General features: G+C 40.2%; 2 protein-coding genes across 14 annotated transcripts in view; both read right to left on the reverse strand.

Moving 5' to 3' along the window:
- The window catches only part of DROSHA (drosha ribonuclease III), a 139,369-nt gene that overhangs the window by 15,681 nt on the left and 98,179 nt on the right, over positions 1–25,509 (reverse strand). For 12 of the 13 annotated variants that reach the window (XM_067730452.1, XM_067730449.1, XM_067730448.1 and 9 more), the window contains 5 exons: positions 23,973–24,130; positions 22,390–22,495; positions 4,042–4,183; positions 1,150–1,232; positions 955–1,058 (listed from right to left, as the gene is read on the reverse strand). In XM_067730452.1, the coding sequence (XP_067586553.1) occupies positions 955–1,058; positions 1,150–1,232; positions 4,042–4,183; positions 22,390–22,495; positions 23,973–24,130 (593 nt within the window). Of the gene's footprint in view, positions 1–954; positions 1,059–1,149; positions 1,233–3,657; positions 3,893–4,041; positions 4,184–22,389; positions 22,496–23,972; positions 24,131–25,509 lie in introns of those variants that run through there. The other variant, XM_067730454.1, reaches the window with a different exon arrangement.
- Positions 1,149–2,574, reverse strand: LOC137221171 (mitochondrial import inner membrane translocase subunit Tim8 A). The gene has a single exon (XM_067730455.1). It carries the CDS (start codon positions 2,509–2,511, stop codon positions 2,218–2,220), a length of 294 nt encoding a protein of 97 aa, XP_067586556.1. The 5' UTR covers positions 2,512–2,574; the 3' UTR covers positions 1,149–2,217.

The following is a 25,509-nucleotide window of genomic DNA, read 5'->3' on the forward strand; positions in this document are numbered from 1 at the left end:
CAGGAAGGGGCTTTTATTCCATATGAAACACTCACACAAATGTGTGTACTTGCACCCATGTGTGTACAGAGACGGGGGTAACCCAGTCCTAAAACTAGATACTTAAACATCCTTAGAAACACATATCCAGACCATACCTTGGGAGGCAACCCAGTTATTTTGATAATCCCTCCCTTTTATAATTCCTCTTTGAAACCACCTTCTAAGACCACCTTCTGAGACCACCCTCTGAAACCACCTTCTGAATGTCTCATGATAATTACTCTACTTCAGAGTCAAACCTCCTGTTTTCATCAAAACTGGTGTTACGTGTTTAATGACCTGCGTTTCCTTTGAATGACTTTTGGCTACTACTCAAAGGATAAAGATGTGTCACTAAAGATATTCAAATGTACACGGCAGCTTTTAGTACACATTCTGAAAAGAAAAGTTCCAAATATTTGAATAATATAGCAGTGGTGAAGAATTGCCCTGCTTTTTACAGTGATTGCCTATCAGGCAATCGGGACAGAGGCCAGCAGGGCCTCAAAGAGAGTGGAGAGAGACACACAAGTACTGTTACAAACAAACAAGCACACACCATCTAATCTAGATGCGTAGGCAGCAGGGGTTATAAGAAATAAGAAGACAACTATAAGAATGTACATAAAACAAGTTAACCTAAAATTTTCTGATCTTGATCAGAAAAATTATCTGAGCACGTCTTTCTCCCAGGGAGCAGTTCCCAAAGCATTTTAGAGATGGGAGAAAGCACAGATAATCGAATGTGACCCACTTACTTAGAGCTCAAAGACTGAGAGGCCCAAAGAGTTTGAGCATTGGGCCCAGAGTCAAGACGTCTCCATGCAGGACTCATGTGGCCATTACCCCACAGTGATTAGTTTTTCCTCCAGGCACATGGAGCATTACTCTAAGCTTCCCGGATCCAACAGCCTGTGGGCAGCAGGTACTCACTTGTACAGAGGAATGTCTGGCTCTTTTCCTTCTGTCCTAAGTGTCAAGCAGCACTGCTGAAGCTGGGATTTGGGGTCATTCCAATCCTGATTCAAAATGAACTCCTGCAACAAGTCCCCAAAAAGTTTTTAGTAAAGGGTTCTAGAATCACCAAGCATAGAGCATACAACCAATTTAAATTTTATAGGAGCTTACTTTTAATCGTGGAAAGAAACAAACATTCATGAAAGTATGAACATATTCCAAATCCTTATCAATGTACAGAGCTGCAATAAATGCTGAAAAAGAGAATACGTAAAAATAAGCCACAATGCATTGCCATTTACTAGAAAGAGTACAAGTCCTAGACTTTTTTTTTTTTTTTTCTTGTAGAAGCTTTTATTTCAGTGATTAAAAGAACGCAGTAAATGGAAACTATGCTGATTTACATTAGGCATGCACCTCTACCTGAAACTGCTGTTAGTTTTTGACTGGCCTAAATCTTTATAACTTATTTTTTCATTTAGGCACATCTTTAAATTTTTTTGGACTCTGACATACAGGGTAAGTTAACTTGTTCCTTGTGGCAGTTTAGTATGAGAATTATGTTCGCTGGCTAGATTCCTTTAACTAAAGGCCTCTAGACTCTCAGGCTACCTGTACTAGCTCAAGACTGTACTTTACATACAGATATTTAAGTGAATCACAGTATAAGGGAGGGAGATAACCTAGAAAGGTGAAATGTACTGTATGAATAATCCATACATTTTTTTTCCAGCACTGATAATCAAACATTAGATAAGGAGGCCTACAGGAAAGTACCAAATTACTCTTTCCCCCACTGCTGCCCTTTCTGAGAGACACAAAGATGTCTATCGATCTCTCCAGAAATCTGAAAGGAATCCACACAAATAACAGATTATTACCTATGTGGTCCCACTATCAAACTATAGAGCAGTTCCACTATTAAAATTGTAGGAAGCAGTTAATGGGACTATGAGGAAAGCATCGTCCCACATACAGTAATATACATCTAGTAGAGTTTTCCATTCATCTGTCAATTGTTTTCCCAAGATTAGCATTAAAAAACACAACCCCAAACACATTTGACCCTCAAACCACCCCCACACACAAAAATTGGTCTTTGTTCATTCTCAGATGACAGGATGTCCCAAGAGTGACAAAGGTGGGAGCCGATCCCCCCACAGCCTTTTCTTCAACCATCCCATCAACTGCTCTTCATTTCTTGAACTACCTTCCTTTTCCAAAGAGGTAATACTCAGGTCAGTCAGAAAGGCTTTCTGAGAAGACTGGCTTGGATTTCTGGGTCTGTTCCAGTCGATTCAAGATGAATTGGCTTGTATCAATGAAGCGCTCAACGCAGTTCACAAAACAGGCCTCAGCCCGACTGTCCAACTTTGGCCCAGGCTTGTCCATGCACTTTTCCCAACAAAGTTCCGTCATCTGGTGCACCAGCTGCTGGAAGCGCTGCTTCTGAGTCTCTACCTCGATGAAATGCTGCAGCTGCGGGTCGACCGAGCCCAAACCCGCTGCGGAGGAAGACGAGGAGGACTCCATCCCAGCGCGGCCACGCGTGCCGAGACAAACTCCGCACCAACTCACCGACCTTCCCAAGTCCTAGACTTTTAAGAAACGTTAACTTCCAAGCCCTCTTTATTTTTTAGCACTACCGTTTCATCTTTCTTCAAACAAGAACTACTCTTTATCACTAATATTAAAAGCAGCAATAGAGATGTATAATTAAGATGCAAAACCACAAAGACCAAATTACGTTTGACTAAGGGATAAATGAATAATTAGTTAAAATGATACACAAAGTGCTGCTGTATAGCAGGGAAAGAATGACACCTGGGAACACAACCATGTTAACATCAAATAAATCAAAATAAAACTTGAAGATCAGATGTGATGCCAGAATGAGCACATCCTTGGGGCCTGCTATGCTTAACACTGATCTTGAGGAGATCACCCATTTACAAGGGTTTGTGTTACCTTTCATCAACAGATATTGGACAATTTATAGATTCAATCTGCCGAAACAGAGAAAAAATTAATACTGCGCTTAATGACAATTAAACAATATAACCAAATTTGCATTAAAAAATGGTGACCCCAAAGACAGCTTCATTAAAAGGTACCTTCACCACACAAACAAACGGCGAGTTTTTAAAAGGAGGAATAAAAATAGCTTTTGTTGAGCTAAAAAAAGCCAGTGAGACTGATGATCACTCAACTTACTTTTTTTCTAATTCTAATCTTAAGTTACTTTTCTTTAATTGAAAAAGAAGTTCTTTTAAGCTCCTTAGTCAGATTGCCTTTGCACTTTGTAAATCAGCTGATCTTGCATGGTAGACTTTAATATCTGTATATAATTCCAATTGCCAAAAATACCAAAACATTAAAAAAAAAAAAAAGGTTCCAAGACCCAGTGAATGGCCCACTTATTTTACAGTAGTATCAGAAACAATAAAATTGTGTGTATAATCCTTTAGTTAGCTATAATAGGATTACTTATAATGCTACGAGACCATATCAGATGGTCTGATAACTGCAAGAGATGACAACATTGTCCATAGAGCTTTGAGTTCATTCACAACAATAGACAACTGTTTTAGTATTTAGGGAATAAATTACCTTCTTTCTTCTAGGCCTCTATCTAAAGGCTGCTGGGTGGCAAAAACAGCTATGATTCACTATTTCCAATCTTCACATTCTGTTACTGTTTCACACAAAGAGATGTGATGGCTGAGCATTAGGATGGAGGGGCGTAGGGTGAGGAGGGGGGAGCATTAGTGAACACAGACTGAACATTAATTCATTATCCACAAGTCTTTTTTTAAAAATTTTTATTGGAGTATGGCTGCTTTACAATGTTGTGTTAGCCTCCACTGCTCATTATTCACAAGTCTTAATTCCAAATTATTCTCCTTCAAACAAGCTTTGGAGAGAAGCATAAATAAAAATTAAAATAGAGAAGAGGTTTCTTTAATCAGAAAATAATAATAATGAGAAGCAGCATAAATTTGGTCCATTGATTTAAACTTGAACCTGCAGGTTAAGAGAAAAGCTTTATTCCCTAGGACTCACATTCCAAAAGGTCGGCCAAGGTCTTGGTCCTAAGGGCCACAGGCCTCTTGGTCTTGTCGTTGGTGATGGCATATTCCTGCATGCCCAATTCCTCTGCTACCTTGGCTTGAGTTCTGTTATTCACCAAAGAGCTTCGCAACAGCTGGCCAAAAGGAATTGAGGTACATTTAGAAACCATTTCACTTTTGGTCTCTCTCTTGCTCCTGTGTTGGGCCCACCCAGCCTAGACCACAGGGACACCTAGGCAAGCAATGGCTTAAGTTCTCAACCACCACCCCCAGGCAACAGTGACAAATTCCACATGCTTCTAGTTTCTCCTTAATAACTTACTCTGCTCTTGGATTTTACCTAACTGACATTTAAATAGTTCATTTAGTTGTTTAGTAGCAGTGAGCAGTGTTGGGGGAGATGCTATACTATACTAAAGGTCAAAGATTCCATTAAGTTTAATGTTACTAAACCAAGGAGCATTAAAACTTAAAAAAAATCAACTTATTGAAGTATAATTTGCATACAATAAAATGCACCCATTTTAAGTATAGGTAAATGAGTTTTGACAAGCTTCTACATTTCTGTTACCCCAAACAAGTTCCCTGGCCCCTTGGCGACCAATCGATCCAATCCATCTATCACCAGGCAAGCTTGACCTACTTTCTGTCACTGTACGTTAGTTTTAAAGGAGCATTTTTTAAAAAGTCAAAATAAGCTTCACATTTTATGGCACTGATGCTAATTTTGATATCACAGGATTTGGGGAAGTGACGCTTTAGTATTATTTAAAATATTGAAATTATTTATTTACATTTTACTTTCATTCTTTAAAGATTTATATTGTGTATATATATATCAGATTTATATGTGTATATATATATATATATATATATATAAAGATTATATATACTATATATCCTGACTCATAGTTTTTCAAGCTGAGACCCTTTATTTTTAATCAAATTAAAATGTAATTTCCGTATTTCAACTTCAGGAATTCCAAACAAAAATTTCTACTGGGAATTTCAGTCAGCTAGCAGTCCTCTAAAAGGACCATCCAAGTAGTAACATTAAACAGTGCATGGAAATTGTACAACCAGTCTATTGTAGACGTGCCCATAAAACAAGCATGGCTTAGGAATTTAAGTCACTGATCACTCACTAAAGGAAGGTGGGGAGGGAGGCTGGAGAAAGTGGGTAGATACAAAGATGAGAACTCACCAAACAAAAGCTGAAAGTAATTATCCCCAATCTCTAAGATTTGGGGGAATAAAGTACCTAAAACTAGAACTTTTTCTTACAACAGATAAAACAAACTCTTGGTCTAGTACAATTCCTTCCTGCTAAGGAATAACCCTGACACCAGGGCCAAGGAACAGGAAGCACTGCAAGTTATGCTGGTATTATACCCCCTGCCGTTCCACATCGAACTCTGTTTATTAGATGCAAGTTTTATGCTCTGTGGCTCCACAGTGTCAACTGAGCTTATGAAAATCAAGATTTATCCTCAATGCCTGAGACTGCAACCTTGACAATAGATAAATAAGAAACAATATGTTCTTAATTTGTCTGACAATGATTCATGAAGCAGAAATACAACTTGATCTTCACATGCCATGCTTGCTGTTGAGTTAGACTGTTATTCTTTGCTTGTCTCTGCTCCTTTCCTCCTCCGATTGCCCCTAAACTCAATCTTTTCTTCAATACAGTGTTTTCATTAAAATTAATATCCACAGAGAAGCTCAAAATTAAAAAGGCCTAGCATATAACGTTAAAAAGAAGACACAACCAGGGAATTCCCTGGTGGTCCAGTGGTTAAGACTCAGCACTTTCACAGCTGTGGCCCAGGTTCAATCCCTGGTCGGGGAACTAAGATGCTGCAAGCCATGCGGCGCAGCCAAAAATAACAAAACAAAACAAAACAAAAACGCAACCATTAGGGAGCCCACCAGTCTAATATCTTGTAATTACAGAATAACTGAGCTGGAAGCTGGAAGGGAGACATCTTTTTCAGTCTGGATTTATAATGGGGGAGGGGGAGGTTCACAAAGTACAGGCCATGGGAGAACAGAAGGGCTATTTTGAGAATATGGCTATGCTGCGTGAACTAGCTTCTCTCTCAGTACATGCTTTTGGTGAGAGGAGAAAACTCTAACTTGGGCTGCATGTATGGAGATTTCATGCCTTAGAATCATGGCATGCCTGATGTACATATGAGCTCACACAAACCAAAATATGTCACTGGTTATTGGGCCCCAGCTGCCGCCTTCCAGCCTCAGGGCTCCTCATTCGGTGCTGAGCAGTAATGCTGTCTGACAGGGAAGGAGGAAAGCAGTGAGGATGTAAACAGAAACACTACCAATTTTATTTAAGATATGCCCCGATGGGTCTCAAAGCACCGGCAGGGTGGCCAGCAGAAGGTGAGATCTTTCAGTTCTTGCCAAAACTTGGAGCCTGAACCAAAAGTCAGTGGGGGAGAAGGAAGATATAAATCATCCATATTTTTAGAGTCAGTTTAAATTTAGAAGATGGGTTGAAAAGAGGTAAGACGTTGCTCTTAAACAACAAAGTCTGAATGGCAGTTCTTTAAATGACAGCCTCCATCCTTGGCCTTTGCTGAACCCTGTTTCAGAATAAATCATGCTGTTTGCCAACGAGTGAGATCAAGAGGGGATCACAAGGCAAAAAACCACCTAAAGTTATGGCAGTTCAGTGCAACAGCTGTGGAGGCTGATGCTATAGCAGACCCTGGGCTGCTGGCTGAAGATCTGAGCTGATCAACATCCCGTGGCTGCCCTCTGAGAGCCGCTAATCTCTGAAGGAAGCCATACACAAAGTGGCCAATGCAATGCACTGTGACAGCTGCAGTGACAGCAGAGGCCACAGCACACGCAGGTACTCTTCTCCAACCCAGCTTTTCAAAAAGGCCTCCTGGAGGACCTGACCCCTGAGTAAAAACGTTTCAGAGGCTTGTTGACCTAGCTGGCTGTTATAACAGAATCATTAGTTAGTTCTGTCATACTGGTACTCAGGCCTCTTCCAAGAACCAAGGGATTAGAATTTCTGGACAAGTACGTTTTTAAAAATTTTATGTAGGTGGATTCTGATGAATGTAGAGTCAGAACTGAAAAGAGTGCATCTGCCAGTGGGAGAAGAATGGGTGCAATGGTCTGAGTGTTTGTGTCACTGCAAAATTCATATGTTGAAATCCTAACCCCTAAAGGTGATGGCATTAGGAGGTGGGGGCCCCTGGAAGGTGATTAGGTCATGAGAGTGGAGCCCTCATGAATGGGAGCAATGCCCTTATAAAAGAGGCCCCTATCAGCACAGACACCAGAGACAAGCAGGAAACACTAAGGCTGCTGCTGCAGCCACCAAGAAGCCTGTCTGCAAGCACAGGTCACTATCCACACCTCCCCTCCTGGGAGCCTGTGCAGCCCGCCACTGCCAGGGTCCCGTGATCCAGGGACAACTTCCCCAGGAGAACACACGGCGTGCCTCAGGCTGGTGCAACGTCATGCCAGCCTCTGCCGCCGCAGGCTCGCCCCGCACTCCATACCCCTCCCTCCGCCTGGCCTGAGTGAGCCAAAGCCCCCGAATCAGCAGCTCCTTTAACCCGATCCTGTCTGAGCGAAGAACAGATGACCTCAGGAGACCTACATGCAGAGGCAGGGCCAAATCCAAAGCTGAATGCCAGGAGCTGTGCGAACAAAGAAGAGAAAGGGAAATCTCTCCCTGCAGCCTCAGGAGCAGGGGATTAAATCTCCGCAATCAACTTGATGTACCAGCATCTATGGAATACCTCAATAGACAACGAATCCTCCCAAAATTGAGGCAGTGGACTTTGGGAGCAACTGTAGGCTTGGGGTTGGCTTTCTGCATCTAATTGGTTTCTGGTTTCATGTTTATTTTAGTTTAGTATTTAGAGCTTACTATCATTGGTAGATTTGTTTATTGATTTGGTTGCTTTCTTCCTTTTTTTTTTTTTTTAATATATATATATTTTTTCCTTTTCCTCTTTCTGTGAGTGTGTAGGTGTATGCTTCTTTGTGTTATTTTGTCTGTATAGCTTTGCTTTTACTATTTGTCCTAGGGTTCTCTCTGTCCATTTTTGGCTTTTTTTGTTTCTTTGTTTTTTAGTATAGTTTTTACTGCTTGTTATCAATGGTGGATTTGTTTTTTGGTTCGGTTGCTCTCTTCTTCCTTTCTTTTTAAAATTAATTATTCACTTTTTTATTTTTAATAATTTATTTTTAGTAACTTTATTTTATTTATTTATTTATTTTTCTTTCTTTCTTCCTTTATCTTTCTCTCTTTTTTTCTGAGCCGAGTGGCTGACAGGGTGTTGGTGCTCCAACTGGGTGTCAGGCCTGAGCCTCTGAGGTGGGAGAGTCGAGTTCAGGACGTTGGTCCACGAGAGACCTCTGGGCCCCACATAATATCAAACAGCGAAAGCTCTCCCAGAGATTTCCATCTCAACTCTAAGACCCAGCTCCACTCAACAACCAGCAAGCTACAGTGCTGGACACCTTATGCCAAACAACTAGCAAGACAGGAACACAACCGCACTCATTAGCAGAGAGGCTGCCTAAAATCATAATAAGTTCACAGATATCCCAAAACACACCACCGGACATGGTCCTGCCCACCAGAAAGACAAGATCCAGGCTCATCCACCAGAACACAGGAACCAGTCCCTGCCACCAGGAAGCCTACACAACCCACCGAACCAACCTTACCCACTGGGGGCAGACACCAAAAACAACAAGAACTATGAACCTGCAGCCTGTGAAAAGGAGACCCCAAACACGGTAAGTTAAGCAAAATGAGAAGACAGAAAAACACACAGCAGATGAAGGAGCAAGGCATAAACCCACTAGACCAAACAATTGAAGAGGAATAGGCAGGTGACCTGAAAAAGAATTCAGAGTAATGATATAAAGATGATCCAAAATCTTGGAAATAGAATGGAGAAAATACAAGAAACATTTAACAAGGACCTAGAAGAACTAACAGCAAACAAACGATGATGAACAACAAAATAAATGAAATTAAAAATTCTCTAGAAGGAATAAATAGCAGAATAACTGAGGCAGAAGAATGGATAAGTGATGTGGAAGATAAAAGAGTGGAAATAACTACCACAGAGCAGAAAAAAAAAAAAGAATGAAAAGAATTGAGGACAGTCTCAGAAACCTCTGGGACATTAAACGCACCAACATTTGAATTACAGGGGTCCCAGAAGAAGAAGAGAAAAAAAAAGGGATTGAGAAAATATTTGAAGAGACTACAGTTGAAAACTTCCTTAATATGGGAAAGGAAATAATCAAGTCCAAGAAACACAGAGAGTCCCATACAGAATGAATCCAAGGAGGAACATGACAAGACACATATTAATCAAACTATCAAAAATTAAATACAAAGAAAAAAATATTAAGAGCAGCAAGAGAAAAGCAACAAATGACAAACTAGGGAATCCCCATAAGGTTAACAGCTATCTTTCAGCAGAAACTCTGCAAGCCAGAAGGGAGTGGCAGGACATATTTAAAGTCATGAAAGGGAAAAACCTACAACCAAGATTACTCTACCCAGCAAGGACCTCTTTCAGATTCGACTGAGAAATTAAAACCTTTACAAACAAGCAAAAGCTAAGAGAATTCAGCACCACCAAACCAGCTTTACAACAAATGCTAAAGGAACTTCTCTAGGCAGGAAACATAAGAGAAGGAAAGGACCTACAATAACAAACCTAAAACAATTAAGAAAATGGTAATAGGAACATACATATCAATAACTACCTTAAATGTAAGTGGATTAAATGCTCCAACCAAAAGACATAGACTGGCTGAATGGATACAAAAACAAGACCCGTATATATGCTGTCTACAAGAGACCCACTTCAGACCTAGGGACACATACAGACTGAAAGTGAGGTGATGGAAAAAGATATTCCATGCAAATGGAAATCAAAAGAAAGCTGGAGTAGAAATTCTCATATCACACAAAATAAACTTTAAAATAAAGACTATTACAAAAGCCAAAGAAGGACACTACATAATGATCAAGGGATTGATCCAAGAAGAAGATATAACAATTGTAAATATTTATGCACCCAAAATAGGAGCACCTCAATACATAAGGCAAACACTAACAGCCATAAAAGGGGAAATCGACAGTAACATATTCATAGTAGGGGACTTTAATACCTCACTTTCACCAATGGACAGATCATCCAAAATGAAAAAAAAATAAGGAAACACAAGTTTTAAATGATACATTAAACAAGATGGACTTAATTGATATTTATAGGACATTCCATCCAAAAACAACAGAATACACGTTCTTCTCAAGTGCTCATGGTGTTAACATCCTCCAGGATAGATCATATCTTGGGTCACAAATCAAGCCTTGGTAAATCTAAAAAAACTGAAATCGAATCAAGTATCTTTTCCGACCACAACACTATGAGACTAGATATCAATTACAGGGAAAAATCTGTAAAAAATACAAGCACATGGAGGCTAAACAATACACTACTAAATAACCAAGAGATAACTGAAGAAATCAAAGGAAATCAAAAAATACCTAGAAACAAATGACAACGAAAACACGACAACCCAAAACCTATGGGATGCAGCAAGAGCAGTTCTAAGAGGGAGGTTTATAGCTATACAATCCTACCTCAAGAAACAAGAAACACCTCAAATAAACAACCTAACCTTACACCTAGAGCAATCAGAGAAAGAACAAAAAAACCCCAACGTTAGTGGAAGGAAACAAATGACAAAGGTCAGATCAGAAATAAATGAAGAAGAAATGAAGGAAACAAAAGCAAAGATCAATAAAACTAAAAGCTGGTTCTTTGAGAAGATAAACTAAATCGATAAACCATTAGCCAGACTCATCAAGAAAAAAAGCGAGAAGACTCAAATCAGTAGAATTAGAAATGGAAAAGGAGAAGTAACAACTGACACTGCAGAAATACAAAGGATCATGAGAGATTACTACAAGCAACTTTATGCCAATAAAATGGTCAAATTCTTAGAAAAGCACAACCTCCCGAGACTGAACCAGGAAGAAATAGAAATTATAAACAGACCAATCACAAGCACTGAAATTGAAACTGTGATTAAAAATCTTCCAACAAACAAAAGTCCAGGACCAGATGGCTTCACAGGCAAATTCTATCAAATATTTAGAGAACTAACACCTATCCTTCTCAAACTCTTCCAAAATACAGCAGAGGGAGGAACACTCCCAAACTCATTCTATGAGGCCACCATCACCCTGATACCAAAACCAGACAAATACGTCACAAAGAAAGAAAACTACAGGCCAATATCACTGATGAACACGGATGCAAAAATCATCAACAAAATACTAGCAAACAGAATCCAACAGCACAGTAAGGGATCATGTACCATGATTAAGTGGGGTTTAACCCAGGAATGCAAGGATTCTTCAACATATGCAAATCAATCAACGTGATACACCATATTAACAAACTGAAGGATAAAAACCATACGATCATCTCAATAGATGCAGAAAAAGCTTTCAACAAAATTCAACACCCATTTATGATAAAAACCTCCAGAAAGTAGGCATAGAGGGAACTTACCTCAACATAATAAAGGCCATATATGACAAACCCACAGCCAACATCATTCTCAATGGTGAAAAACTGAAACCATTTCCTCTAAGATAAGGAACAAGACAAGGTTGTCCATTCTCACCACTATTATTCAACAGTTTTGAAAGTTTTAGCCACAGCAATGAGAGAAGAAAAAGAAAAAAAAAAACCAAATCGGAAAAGAAGAAGTAAAACTGTCACTGTTTGAAGATGACATGATACTATACTTAGAGAATCCGAAAGATGCTACCAGAAAACTACTAGAGCTAATCAATGAATTAGGTAAAGTAGCAGGATACAAAATTAATGCACAGAAATCTCTTGCATTCCTATACACTAATGATGAAAAGTCGGAAAGAGAAATTAAGGAAACACTCCCATTTACCACTACAACAAAAAGAATAAAATACCTAGGAATAAACCTACCTAAGGAGACAAAAGACCTGTATGCAGAAAACTATAAGACAATGATGAAAGAAATTAAAGATGTTACAAACAGATGGAGAGATATACTATGTTCTTGGATTGGAAGAATCAACACTGTGAAAATGACTATATGGCCCAAAGCAATCTACAGATTCAGTGCAATCCCTATCAAACTACCAATAGCATTTTTCACAGAACTAGAACAAAAAATGTCACAATTTGTATGGAAACACAAAAGACCCCGAATAGCCTAAGCAATCTTGAGAAAGAAAAATGGAGTTGGAGGAATCAGGCTCCCTGACTTCAGACTATATTACAAAGCTACAGGAATCAAGACAGTATGGTACTGGCTCAAAAACAGAAATACAGATCAATGGAACAGGATAGAAAGCCCAGAGATAAACCCACACACAGATGGTCACCTTATCTTTGATAAAGGAGGCAAGAATATACAATGGAGAAAAGACAGCCTCTTCAATAAGTGGTGCTGGGAAAACTGGACAGCTACATGTAAGAGAATGAAATTAGAACACTCCCTAACACCACACACAAAATAAACTCAAACTGGATGAAAGATCTAAATGTAAGGCCAGATATTAAAAAACTCTTAGAGGGAAACATAGGCAGAACACTCTATGACATAAATCACAGCAAGATCCTTTTTGACCCACCTCCTAGAAAAATGGAAGTAAAAACAAAAATAAACAACTGGGACCTAATGAAACTTCAAAGCTTTTGCACAGCAAAGGAAAACATAAACAAGACGAAAAGACAACCCTCAGAATGGGAGAAAATATTTGCAAATGAAGCAACTGACAAAGGATTAATCTCCAAAATTTACAAGCAGCTCATGCAGCTCAGTATCAAAAAAACAAACAACCAATCCAAAATTGGGCAGAAGACCTAAACAGACATCTCTCCAAAGATGATATACAGATTGCCAATGAACACATGAAAGGATGCTCAACATCACTAATCATTAGAGAAATGCAAATCAAAACTACAGTGAGATATCACCTCACACCAGTCAGAATGGCCATCATCAAAAAATATACAAACAATAAGTGCTGGAGAGGGTGTGGAGAAAAGGGAACCCTCCTGCACTGTTGGTGGGAATGTAAATTGATACGGCCACTATGGAGAACAGTATGGAGGTTCCTTAAAAAACTACAAATAGAACTATCATATGACCCAGCAATCCCAGTACTGGGCGTATACCCTGAGAAAACCATAATTCAAGAAAAGTCATGTACCACAATGTTCATTGCAGCACTATTTACAATAGCTAGGACATGGAAGCAACCTAAGTGTCCACAAACAGATGAATGGATAAAGAAGATGTGGCACATACGTACAATGGAATATTACTCAGCCATAAAAAGAAACGAAATTGAGTTATTTGCAGTGAGGTGGATGGACCTAGAGACTGTCATACAGAGTGAAGTAAGTCAGAAAGAAAAACAAATACCGTATGCTAACACATATATATGGAATCTAAAAAGAAAAGGTTCTGAAGAACCTAGGGGCTGGACAGGAGTAAAGACGCAGATGTAGAGAATGGACTTGAGGACATGGGGACGGGGAAGGGTAAGCTGGGACAACGTGAGAGAGTGGCATGGACATATATACACTACCAAATGTAAAATAGATAGCTAGTGGGAAGCAGCCGCAAGGCACAGGGAGATCAGCTCGGTGCTCTGTGACCACCTAGAGGGGTGGGATAGGGAGGGTGGGAGGGAGATGCTTGAGGGAAGAGATATGGGGATATATGTATATGTTATTCACTTTGTTATAAAGCAGAAACTAACACACCATTGTAAAGCAATTATGCTCCAATAAAGATGTTAAAAACAACAACAACTAAATCAGAAGCTATCATGAGAAAGAGGAACTTTATTAAATAAGTAAATTTATTACATGCTAAAAAAAAAAAGAAGCCTCATACTGATCTCTTGCCCCTTCCACCCTGTGAAGGTACAATGAGAAGTCTGCGAGCCAGAAGAGAGCCCTCAGCTGACCATGCTGGCACCCTGATCTCAGACTCTCCATCTCCAGAACTGTGAGCAATAAATTTCTGCTGTTCATAAGCCATCCTGTTTGTGCTATTTTGCTATAACAGCCTGAATAGACTAAGACAGTAGGAAGGGGTTTTCCAGGATGATGAAACAGCTCTATTAAAGCAAGGGGCCAGGACTTCCCTGGTGGTGCAGTGGTTAAGAATCCACCTGCCAATGCAAGCGACACGGGTTCGAGTCCTGGTCCAGCAGGATGTCACATGCCGCGGAGCAACTGAGCCCGCGCACCACAAGTACTGAGCCTGTGCTCTGCAGCCTACAACTACTGGGCTCACGTGCCAAAACTACTGAAGCCCACCCACCTAGAGCCCATGCTCTGCAACAAGAGAGGCCACTGAGGTGAGAAGACGGTGCACCACAAGGAAGAGTAGCCCCCGCTCGCCGCAACTAGAGAAAGCCCGTGCGCAGCAATGAAGACCCAATGCAGCCAAAAAAAAAAAAAAAAAAAAGGCAAGGGGCCATGACACAGTGAGGTGATTCCTGGGTGGAACTGGAGGAGAAATCTGAGCCTGGTGGGGAAGAGCTGATACAGGTGAGGCTGCCCAGCCTCTGGGCAGAGAGAGTCTTGCAGGTGATGTAAAAGAAGTCTGTACTTTCCTATAAGGGAAGAGGAGTCCCAAAAGGTGTCAAATGGGAGCAGTGGCAAGGTAACTTTCTTATTATATAGAAAGATCATTTTGGTGGATGGATTTGAATGGGGTAAGACATGAGGTTGGAAAGCCTGGAGATGTCAATGCTATAAATTAGTATTTTAAAGAAGAAACATTTCTTAGTAGAAACCTTGAAAATGAACATTAAGCACCCAACTGAGCATGAGACGGTTATTAGACTGTTTTGCAAACAATGCCTTGAGTTAGATGTACTGGTAAAAAGCAGAAGATTTGGCGCCAAGCTGCCTGGGTTCAAACTACGGCTCTACCACTTCCTGGCTAGGTGACCCTGTATAAGTTACTAAATCTCTCTGAGGCTCAGTTTCCACATCCATTACATGGAGGAAGTAGTACCTACTTCACAGGGATGTAATGAGAATTAAAGTGAATGAGTATACAATCTAAGTACAATGACTGGCACATAATAAACACACAGAGACGTTAGCCGCTGTTATTACTGACATCATCATTATAAGATATGCTTGCTCTTCGGTTATAGGAAAACGGTTATAGGAGGTTCTAGGAATTCCTCTGGATTTGTCTTCAATCAAAATATTCTGGATACCTGTCCACTAATAGTCTTCAAAGCTCTCCATTTTACTGAGTGCTAACCTGTCCTTAACAACTTTTTTTAACACCCCGCAAAAAAGATACAATTTAACTTGAAATTAGCAGAAAAAGTGAGGAAAGCTGAAGTTAGGGCTCTCCGTGAAGCTGAGAAAAAGACTGCTGAGTTCCTGAAGCAGTGGCAAGGACCGACAAAAATATCACAAATTGCCAAGTGCGATTTTGAGAATCCAGTATGTTTTCTATTATCTCAACATAGCAGTCTTTCCTAATTAGTGTAAACTTAAATTTTAATAAGAGAAAGGTTTATTGGTTTAAAATAAGCAAAGAAACGCATTGGCACTCTTCCTTAAACTTCTATTCACTCTTGATTCTAAAGAGAAAACCACAGCTGTGGGACGTGAGCTACCGAAGAGGGCCATCTAGTGTAAAACAGTAGACTCTGATTTATTATTCTGAGGACTTTACTACAAGAGCATGGGGTGAAAGTAGAACGTATTATTAAAAATGACAGTGCTGTGCCACACAGGTCTCTCATACCAACAGTGGTAGCCAGATGGCCTCCATTTCCCGTGATAACTAAAGAACTAGTTTATTTCTGGTAAATGCTCATATGTTCTTAAGAATTTAATATTAATTCAAGAGGAATTTCTTGTCCATCCAAAAGCAGTTAACTTTAAGTGGTAATCAAACTGCTAATTTTAAACTAAATGTAAAATAATAGTATTCCCGATTTCCCATATAATGGTACATGGGGCATAGCAGGAACATAATATTCAGTGAATAATATTCACTGAGTGAAAGAATTAAAGGACCATATTTTGTTGGGCTTAGAAATTCTGCTGAAAAATTACATCTAAACATAGTCAAATAACCATATTCTCCCTAAATCCAATATTTGTGTGTCACATAAACTATTTCCAGGGTTCACAGTTGCAGAGATAAGATCCAATTCTATTGAAAGCGAAACATGTATAGAAATTGTAGAGATGCAAATGCTACCCGCTGGAGTGCAGGTCAGATACAAACAGCCAAATTATGACAGTGATGGAGAAATTCTCAAACAGGAGGCTGTGGAATCTACCCTCTCAAAGAGATCTGTTAGATAGCTTGTTTGATTTATGCTTAGTGCTGTCTGAAGGCAGCAGGGAAGGATTAGATCACTGGTTCTCAAATTTTATCTGTAATCTTTGCTTTCTCATTACCCCAAATCATTCCTCTACAAACAAAAATTTCTGCAAGTTCATCTTGCTGGTGGACGCCTCCACTAGGCACAGTGCCTTGCACATTGTAGGCATGGGACTGACAACTATCTTTAGCTCGGAAACTTATAGGAAAGGCTAAGAGAAAAGAATGAAATAGAGGTGAAAAAGATGCAAATGTTAAAAGTTGAAAGTGTGATAAAAGAGGCATTCTTGTCTAAATAAATGCTCTTTGAGACACTCTCCTATTTACCCTGACTCTACTGAGTAGGTTCTACCCTCAAAAACCAAAACTTCAGTCTATGAAATAGAACCTCTTCCCTATACAACCCAATTCAAACTCCATCATGCTAGCACAATTATATAAGTCTGACATTCATTCCCAAACAGGACTTCTTGAACACCCAACTTATAGAACACTATAGATTTCCCCCATCAGCATTCAAAACTTGAAAACCACGATTTCATTTGCTCAACCGTCCTTATTCTCTATGAAGCGAGTGTGCAAGGCAACAGCTCTGAGCCAACTAATGCCTCGCCGTAGTTGTGTGTTCTTTAATCACAATAATGAATAATTAGCCATCCTCTCCCTGCCTTCTACCCAGCCAAATGCAACTGCAGTAAGTAATCCTCTGCAAATTTTAAATTACTTTTAATCCTTAGATATTCATAAATAGTTTTCAGCTTCTTTCCTTACACATTAAAAAAAACATGTTGTTTCCTTCCAATGCCACTTCCACTTCCCTCTCTATATGACTTAGCTGCCCACAAAACTCTCATTCTTCTACTTATCAAATATGTATTGAGAGCCTACATATACCATATACATATATGCTGCACATATAGTGATAAATAAACACGTGCTCTCACAGAACTTCCAGGCTAGTGGGACAGGAAAACTCAAATAAGTGCCAGGAAGGAAAAGAACACAGAAATTTGACTGGAAAGTTTCCCTTGCAGGCAGCAGTCATGCGGGAACTGACATCTAATGCAGAGTAGGAGATACCAGGCAGCTGAGAGTAAGGGCAGGAAGCAGAATGGTCTCCAGGTAGAACATGTACAAACCCAATGGCAGGAGAGAGCTTGGAGGAACACAAAGCAGGCCAGGTAAGAGGTGCAGAGTGATAAGACAAATATGTGACACAAGGCCGGGCAGGTGGGCGGACTTGTTCATTTCACTCTCCAAAGAAAAAATGAAGAGGATTAGACTGGAATATGATGATTATTCACTCAGCATATTTGCTGAGCACTGATATGCCAGGACTGTCCAAGGACCCAGGGAATCAGGAGTGAAGAAGATAGACAAAGTTTACACTCTGATGAGAGAATAGTATGTGCTAAGTAGAAAAAGGAAGGAGAAAATGGAGGTAAGCTTCCAGACTGGGGGAGGGGAGCTGGGGATGAGGAAAAAAGGTTACTATCAAGCAGAGTGAATTAAAGAAAGCCTCACTGGTGATGACATCTGAACACAGGTGTGGGATTTGGCCGCAAGCATGTTAAAGGCCCTGAGGCAAAGGCTTGCTTAGTGTCCTGCAGGAATCTCACAGAGGCTAATGTGAAGTGTCTAGGAGAAAAAGTCTAAGACGGCAGCAGGAAAGCAGGTCATACAGGGTCTTGTAGGTAACAACATTGTCTTTTACCCTTGAGATGAGAAATCTTTACGTTTTGCACAAAGGAAGTTGTAATCCGACTTCTCTTTAAAAATAGTCCCTCTAGATGATGTGCTGAACATAGGCTGAAGGGTGGGGAGGGATGGACCAGTTGGGAGGCTATGGCTGTAATTTAAGGTAAAGATAACTGTGGTCCAGACCAGGGTGATAACAGTGGAGCTGGTGAAAAGTAGTTATGTTTGGGACGAACTTTTAAGGTAAAATCAACAGGCTATGCTAATGGCTAGGAGGTGTAGGATGAGAGAAAGAGAAGAGTTAAGGATAACTCCAAGGTTTTTAGCCTGAGCTAAGAACAGAACAATCCTTACTGATATGGAGAACACCAAGGTTTGGGGGTAAAAATCAGTTTTGTTTTGGCCATGTTAGGTTTGAGGTGCCCGAAAGAAATCCAACCAGAGATCCAGTATATCTAGATATCCAAGTATATCTCTAAATATGGAGATATTTGAGTATGGAGTTAGGGGCAAGTAAGAACTGAAGACATAAAATAGAAGGTAACGTACAGATGTATTCAGACTCATGGAGAGGAAGTCAACAGAAAAGAGAAGAGGTCTGAGAAGGTTGGGGAGGTGAAGAGGAACAACCGAAGCGGACTGACGATGAATGGTTAGTGTGGTCACAAAATATGTGTGGTGAAGACTCCACTGGCCGCAGAAGGTAAGAAGACTTCTGCAGAAGGCAGAAGACTCCTGGCCTGCATGGGAGCAAGAGCTGATTCAGGAAGGCTGGTGTAGGAAGCCGTAACGCTGTCCAACAGGCCCGAAACCTGAGACAATGTCCCCCATTGGAGAGTACAAGAATGGCAAAGACCAGCTTTTCCAATAGTAACACACATCTCATGGGAAATCTGAGCCTGCTGCATTGCCTACTGCTTTGTATAAGCACAACCTTAAGATTCCTATCCTTTGCAATTTAGTAAATGCCACCTCTTCTAACCGAGTCTCTCTGTCAATCATATTCCTGTAACACTGTGACAGCTATGCAGAAACCACTGCAGTGGTCCAGGTGACAGAGGTCAGTAGACAGGATCTGGGTGATGAAGACATAACACTGTCCAGCAGTAATAGTGTCAAAACTTGCGAATGGACTAGAATATAGGGAAGGGAAGCAGAGGGAGGAATCAAAGATGACTCCTAGGTTTCTGGCTTGCAACACTGGATGGGTGATGTTGCCATTCAATTACTCAAGGAATACTGGTAGAGGACCCAGGTGGGAGAAGACTTCAAGTTCAGTCTTCAACATGTGGAGATGATGAGAAGGCAGCTGGCACTGGAGCTCAGAAAAGAAACGGGATTGAAGAAGTCCATTTAAAAGTCTGCCTACAGAGTGAAACTAATGCTATACTTGGAAAAGACTGCCTATAAGAGACTCTACTAAGAAGAAATGCCTAGGAGTAAACCTTGTACATCCTGGAATATTCATCAGCTCTATAGAATAGGATGAGCCTGCAAAGGAGGCTAAGAGAGTAGCTCAAGAGGTGAGAGGAAAACCAGGAACGTGCAGCATCATAGAAGCCAATGGGAGACAGCGGCTCAAGGAGGGAGGGGGCTTCCCTGGTGGCGCAGTGGTTGAGAGTCCGCCTGCCGATGCAGGGGACACGGGTCCGTGCCCCGGTCTGGGAAGATTCCACGTGCCGCGGAGCGGCTGGGCCCGTGAGCCATGGCCGCTGAGCCTGGGCGTCCGGAGCCTGTGCTCCGCAACGGGAGAGGCCACAACAGTGAGAGGCCCGTGTACCTCAAAAAATAAAGAAGGAGGGAGGGAGCAACCACATCAAAGAGACATTAATGAGAGTCAGTATCTTTTAAATATGTATTTCACTGATGACAGAACATCTTTGTTTTGTCAGCAGATCTCTTGGTCCTACTGATTTCTACAGAAGCTTTCTGTGAATACAGTTCATAAAACCATCATATCAGAATTCTGTTCTTTGTTAACATTTTTCTAAGAAGCTATCCAAAAATTCTTTATTTTTAAGACAGCAAGGCTGATAAACACATTTTGGATAAAATTAGTTACAGCACTGAAGTCATTTTGGAAAGAACACAAAACTGGAGTCTCTAGCATAGTCCTGCTTGTACCTTTATCCAGATCTTGGGCAGGGCCCATGCCTTTCTGAGTTCTGGTTTCATTATCTGTTCAGTGTTGGGGGTCAGGGGCGGGATGTGCCGTGGCCAAGAAGAGCAGCAGTAAACTTGCTGATCCATACGTCCCTGCTCCACAAAATCCTGGAGTTCACAATTAATTTGAGGGAATATAGGGGTAAATGTGTGTATTTAAGTCACACATTTTCAACAGTGGTCTCTTTATGGCCATAAGATGAATTACTACTTAAGCCATTTGGTTTAGTTTCTCCATTTCTCAGACCAACCAGATACTCTGACAGCTATGAAGTGTATTCCCTAATGGAAGATACTGAACGAGCATTTATTGATTCCTGAATGTAGAGCAAGATACTAGATACTAGTTTATTTCCGGTAAATGCTCGTATGTTCTTAAGAACTTAATATTAATTCAAGAGGAATTTCTTGTCCATCCAAAAGCAGTTAACGTTAAGTGGTAATCAAACTGCTAATTTTAAACTAAATGTAAAATAATAGTATTCCTGATTTCCCATATAATGGTACATGGGGCATAGCAGGAACATAATATTCAGTGAATAATATTCACTGAGTGAAAGAATTAAAGGACCATATTTTGTTGGGCTTAGAAATTCTGCTGAAAAATTACATCTAAACATAGTCAGATAACCATATTCTCCCTAAATCCAATATTTGTGTGTCACATAAACTATTTCCAGGGTTCACAGTTGCAGAGATAAGATCCAATTCTATTCAAAGCAAAACATGTATAGAAATTGTAGAGATGCAAAGTATGAAAGACTTATTTGCCTCAAGCTAATGAAGAATGTCTGCACTCACAAAATGTCTTATAGTGAGTACTCTTTTTCTTTGCCCAATAAAATATTTGCTTTTCCAATGCCCAATTCTAGAGGGACTTCTCAAAGGTTATTCCTTGGGCTGGGAGAGATCATCACGACTGGCTTCCAGATATGTTTTGTTCTCCACTCTGGTTTTATTACTGATTGGTTTCACAGGGTAAAAACCACACCCAGCAAATAAAAAAGCTCAATAAAATTTTATAAAATGAAACAAAGGTGAGAGGAATGGGAACTATTTCACTTTGGTCATAAATCAAGCCTTGTCTCTCTAAGTCCCTTTCAACTCCACATGATCCAGCCAAAGTAGGCTTTTTTTTTTTTTTTTGTGGTACGCGGGCCTCTCACCACTGTGGCCTCTCCCATTGCGGAGCACAGGCTCCAGACGCGCAGGCTCAGCGGCCATGGCTCACGGGCCCAGCCGCTCCGTGGCATGTGGGATATTCCCGGACCGGGGCACGAACCCGCGTCCCCTGCATCAGCAGGCGGACTCTCAACCACTGCGCCACCAGAGAAGCCCCTCAAACTAGGCTTTTGATCTTCCATGCTGTGCCCTTGTTTCAGCAGTCCCAATGTGTGCAATGTCTTTGCATAGAAATTTCTTCCCATTAATTCCCAGTGGCCAAATCCTACTCATCCTTTTAAAGACTCAAACATCATCATAGCCATGAAGCCTTCTAGAAATTCCACAGCTGAAAGAAATCTTACTTTTCCTAAACAGCACAGTTTCCCTATGTCTCTTCATAATATTTAACGTGGTACTCCCTGTATTTAGTTACAATTACTCACTTATACTTTTTATAGTGTACATGTATACGTATATACACACACCCCACACTATATCTATATACATATGTATATAGATATAGAAAGAGAGAGAGAATTTGTAGTTATTTACTTATATTTTTAATTTCTCCTCATAGTTTTTAAACTTCTTATGGATAGACTAGGTGTCAACTAATATTTGCTCCCCCCCATGAAGCCTAACTCAATGTCTTGCACTGAGTAGGCAGTCACTAAATGGAAATGAGCTCTTATCATATATTGTTTTGCACACAATTTACATAATGAAACAAAACCATATGATATGCTAAAGTCACCAAGAACTAAGTCAATTACATAAATATATATTCGGTTCTTCTAATCTTTGCTCTCTGTTATACAGCAATCTTATTGGAGGAAATGATTTAATACAAACTCACAGTTAAGTGTCCTTCATGATGATCTGGGAAATGAATGAATAAGTACTCCGTGGCTACCAGCTGCATTATGGAGTCACCGAGGAATTCCATCCTCTGATTGTGGCCTCTGGGAAAAAACATCAATGTAAAGAGATCAATAAGCATTTGTGGATTAAAAAAAAAACACAGTGAATTTTTTTCAAAAGGCATGATGTTAAAAAGCAATGTGTTCATCTTGCTTAAAGCACAAAACTAAAAATAATTCCCTAAGGCCCCTCAACTGAGAAGAGATCTGAGTCAATACAGGTTCAGTTTCAAAGGAGAGTAAAGTAAGTACTATAAGGATTAAACAACTGCTAAAATAAAGACTAGTAAATAGTGCCTGGCCAAAAGCTGGGGAGTATCAATTGAAAAATAAAGCACAGTTGAATCCTTGAACAGTTGAGGGGGTTAGGGGCAGCGACCCCCCCATTCAGTCAAAAATCCAGTTTAACTTTACAGTCGGCCTTCTGTACCACGGTTCTGCATCTGCAGATCCAGCCAATCAACCAACCAACCCTGTGTAGCACCGTCGCACATACTTATTGAAAAACATCCACTTGTAAGTGGACCCATGCAGTTGTAACCCATGTGATTCAAGGGTCAACTGTACAGCGGAGACAACAATGTTGCACAGACAATCTTCATACAGACAAAACAAAGCAAAAAGGCCCAAGAATTTTCTTTGCTAAATCTTTATTTATTTATTTATTTATTGTGGTACACAGGCCTCTCACTGTTGTGGCCTCTCCCGTTGTGGAGCACAGGCTCCGGACGCGCAGGCTCAGCGGCCATGGCTCATGGGCCCAGCCGCTCTGCGGCATGTGGGATCTTCCCGGACCGGGGCACGAACCCGCGTCCCCTGCATCGGCAGGCGGACTCTCAACCACTGCACCACCAGGGAAGCCCTAAATCTTTATCTTTTTATTGAAAACTACACTCCATTATTCAAATCTGAACTCTAGGTTAAGGACTAAAAAATCTATGACAAGAATCCTTAATCTTTACAGTGTAAAGAGAACTGTGAGTATCTGATTTGGGGGAAGGAAGCCAAAACTGAATAAAAAACACCATGCAAAGAAACAACGTTTTGGTTATTTTATTAATTATTTCATTAGCTCATGTTCAAATCACTCATCCAGAGCAGGGATTGGAGGACCACATTCAGCCTATGGCCTGTTTTAGTAAAAAGGGACACAGCCATGTTCATTCATTTACATTTTTCCTGCGGCTGCTTTTGTTACTATGGCAGAGTTGAATCATCATGACAGATACCACATGGCCTATAAAGCCTATAATATTTGTCCCTTCATAGAACAAGTTTTTACTTCCTTCACACTTCTCTTATACTTTACAGAGAAATAAGATGCATGACAATGAGACCAAAAATGCTGGATGAGAGCATATCCTCTGGTCCACACTGGTGTCTGGTTGCTCATCCATCGAACGACGTGACTTCCCTGGAAATACGTTCGAGACCCCAACCTGGGAAGGGCATGCAGCAAACGTTTGGGACTGCCTGTCTAAATGCCCATGTTAGAACTACATGAGTACTTCTAACTTACAGGGTCAGATGGTTAAATCCCACAGTTCTCAATGTGAATGCTCTTGCCAAAAGTCGAACATGGGTAAAAATTACTCCAATTGCGTCTTCAAATTCAGTAAGTTTCTGCAGAACTGGAGAAGTCTCAATAAGTTGTCGATCAGTATTTGGCTCTTGAAGCTACAAGAAGAAAGAAAGAAATAAAAATCACATGCAGTTTTTAGTTACAAAAGTAATTATCCATTCTAAGATAGTGTTTTGTAAACTTCCTTCTCCCACGGGCAGAAATTTCTGAAATGCCAATAAAACACGAAAGCTTCTTTCTCATCCCTTAGAATGGCAAACAAACCTAATATTTAAAGAAGGCTCAAATAATATTTTCCAATCTTCTATCAGATTTCAAGGCCAAATACTGTACACAGATAGTTCAAAATCCCAAGTATTATACTAGCTCTCCAAGGAAGAGGCAAGCTGAAGAACCACTGGTAGAGAATACATATATATCTATCTGGTAGCTCAGTGGTTCTCAAACTTTAGTGTTCATCAAACCATCGTAGGACTTGTTAAAAGCAGATAGCCAGGCCCTGCCCCCAGAGCGTCTGATTCAGTATGACTGGAATAAGGACCAAGGATTTGCCTTTCTGATAAGTTCCCAGGTAATGCAGATGCTGCTGGTCTAGGGACCAGCTTTTGAGAATCTCTGCATTGAGTAACTTGACCTCTGCGTGTCTTCTAGGGACCAACCTATTTTGGCAAATGAACATCATTAAAACTGGATTCAGTTTTATCACACTGGAGATTATTATACCACTAGTCAGGTACTCCACATAACAATGAGACTTTAACCACTAGCAGAGAGCAATTATGAAGAGTTTAAATAAAATGAATATTTTCAGGAACTCTGGGCAAGCTCATACTCATAAAATATTTCTAAAGTACTCTGAATTAATGTCACTTATTACTGTAAAGCCTCTCATGAGAGAGTTCAGCCACTAGTGATGACTTTTATATATACATAATATACAATACAAAAATATGTATATATGAGTATACATTTACATGTGTATGTATATGATGTATATCTCCAAGGTAAAATGGTAATAAAAGCATAGTAAGAATTTTTAAACCAACTGGGGAAAAAAGTGTCACCATATGTAGATCTTTTAAATTCCAAAATCTTGAATAAAAAGCCATTATACTGTACTAAAATTTTAATTTACAATATGTTTTATGCATCAAAGTCAAAGCCCTCAACTTCTAAGACCCAAATTAGGTTACGATTTAGCAATGTTAATTTAGTATTTGTTCTACTTTGTAATAAGCCCAGACTTGCTTCCATATTATTTTCCCTATAACAGCAGGCATGTAGATATACTGGAGACAACATATTATGCTTTGACTATCACTGTTTTGGGGAAGAGAAGGGACCAAACCACAGCCACGCAAGTAGTTCTCCCTGCCTCGTGAGGGAAGGCGACTCCCAGTGCTTCCCCCACCTCACCCCAGACCACAAAGAGGGCAACACATGGCATCGTTTTAATATTTGTTCCAAAGTTCTC

This window comes from Pseudorca crassidens, chromosome 3 (assembly GCF_039906515.1).
Source record: "Pseudorca crassidens isolate mPseCra1 chromosome 3, mPseCra1.hap1, whole genome shotgun sequence".
NCBI classification, from domain to species: domain Eukaryota; kingdom Metazoa; phylum Chordata; class Mammalia; order Artiodactyla; family Delphinidae; genus Pseudorca; species Pseudorca crassidens.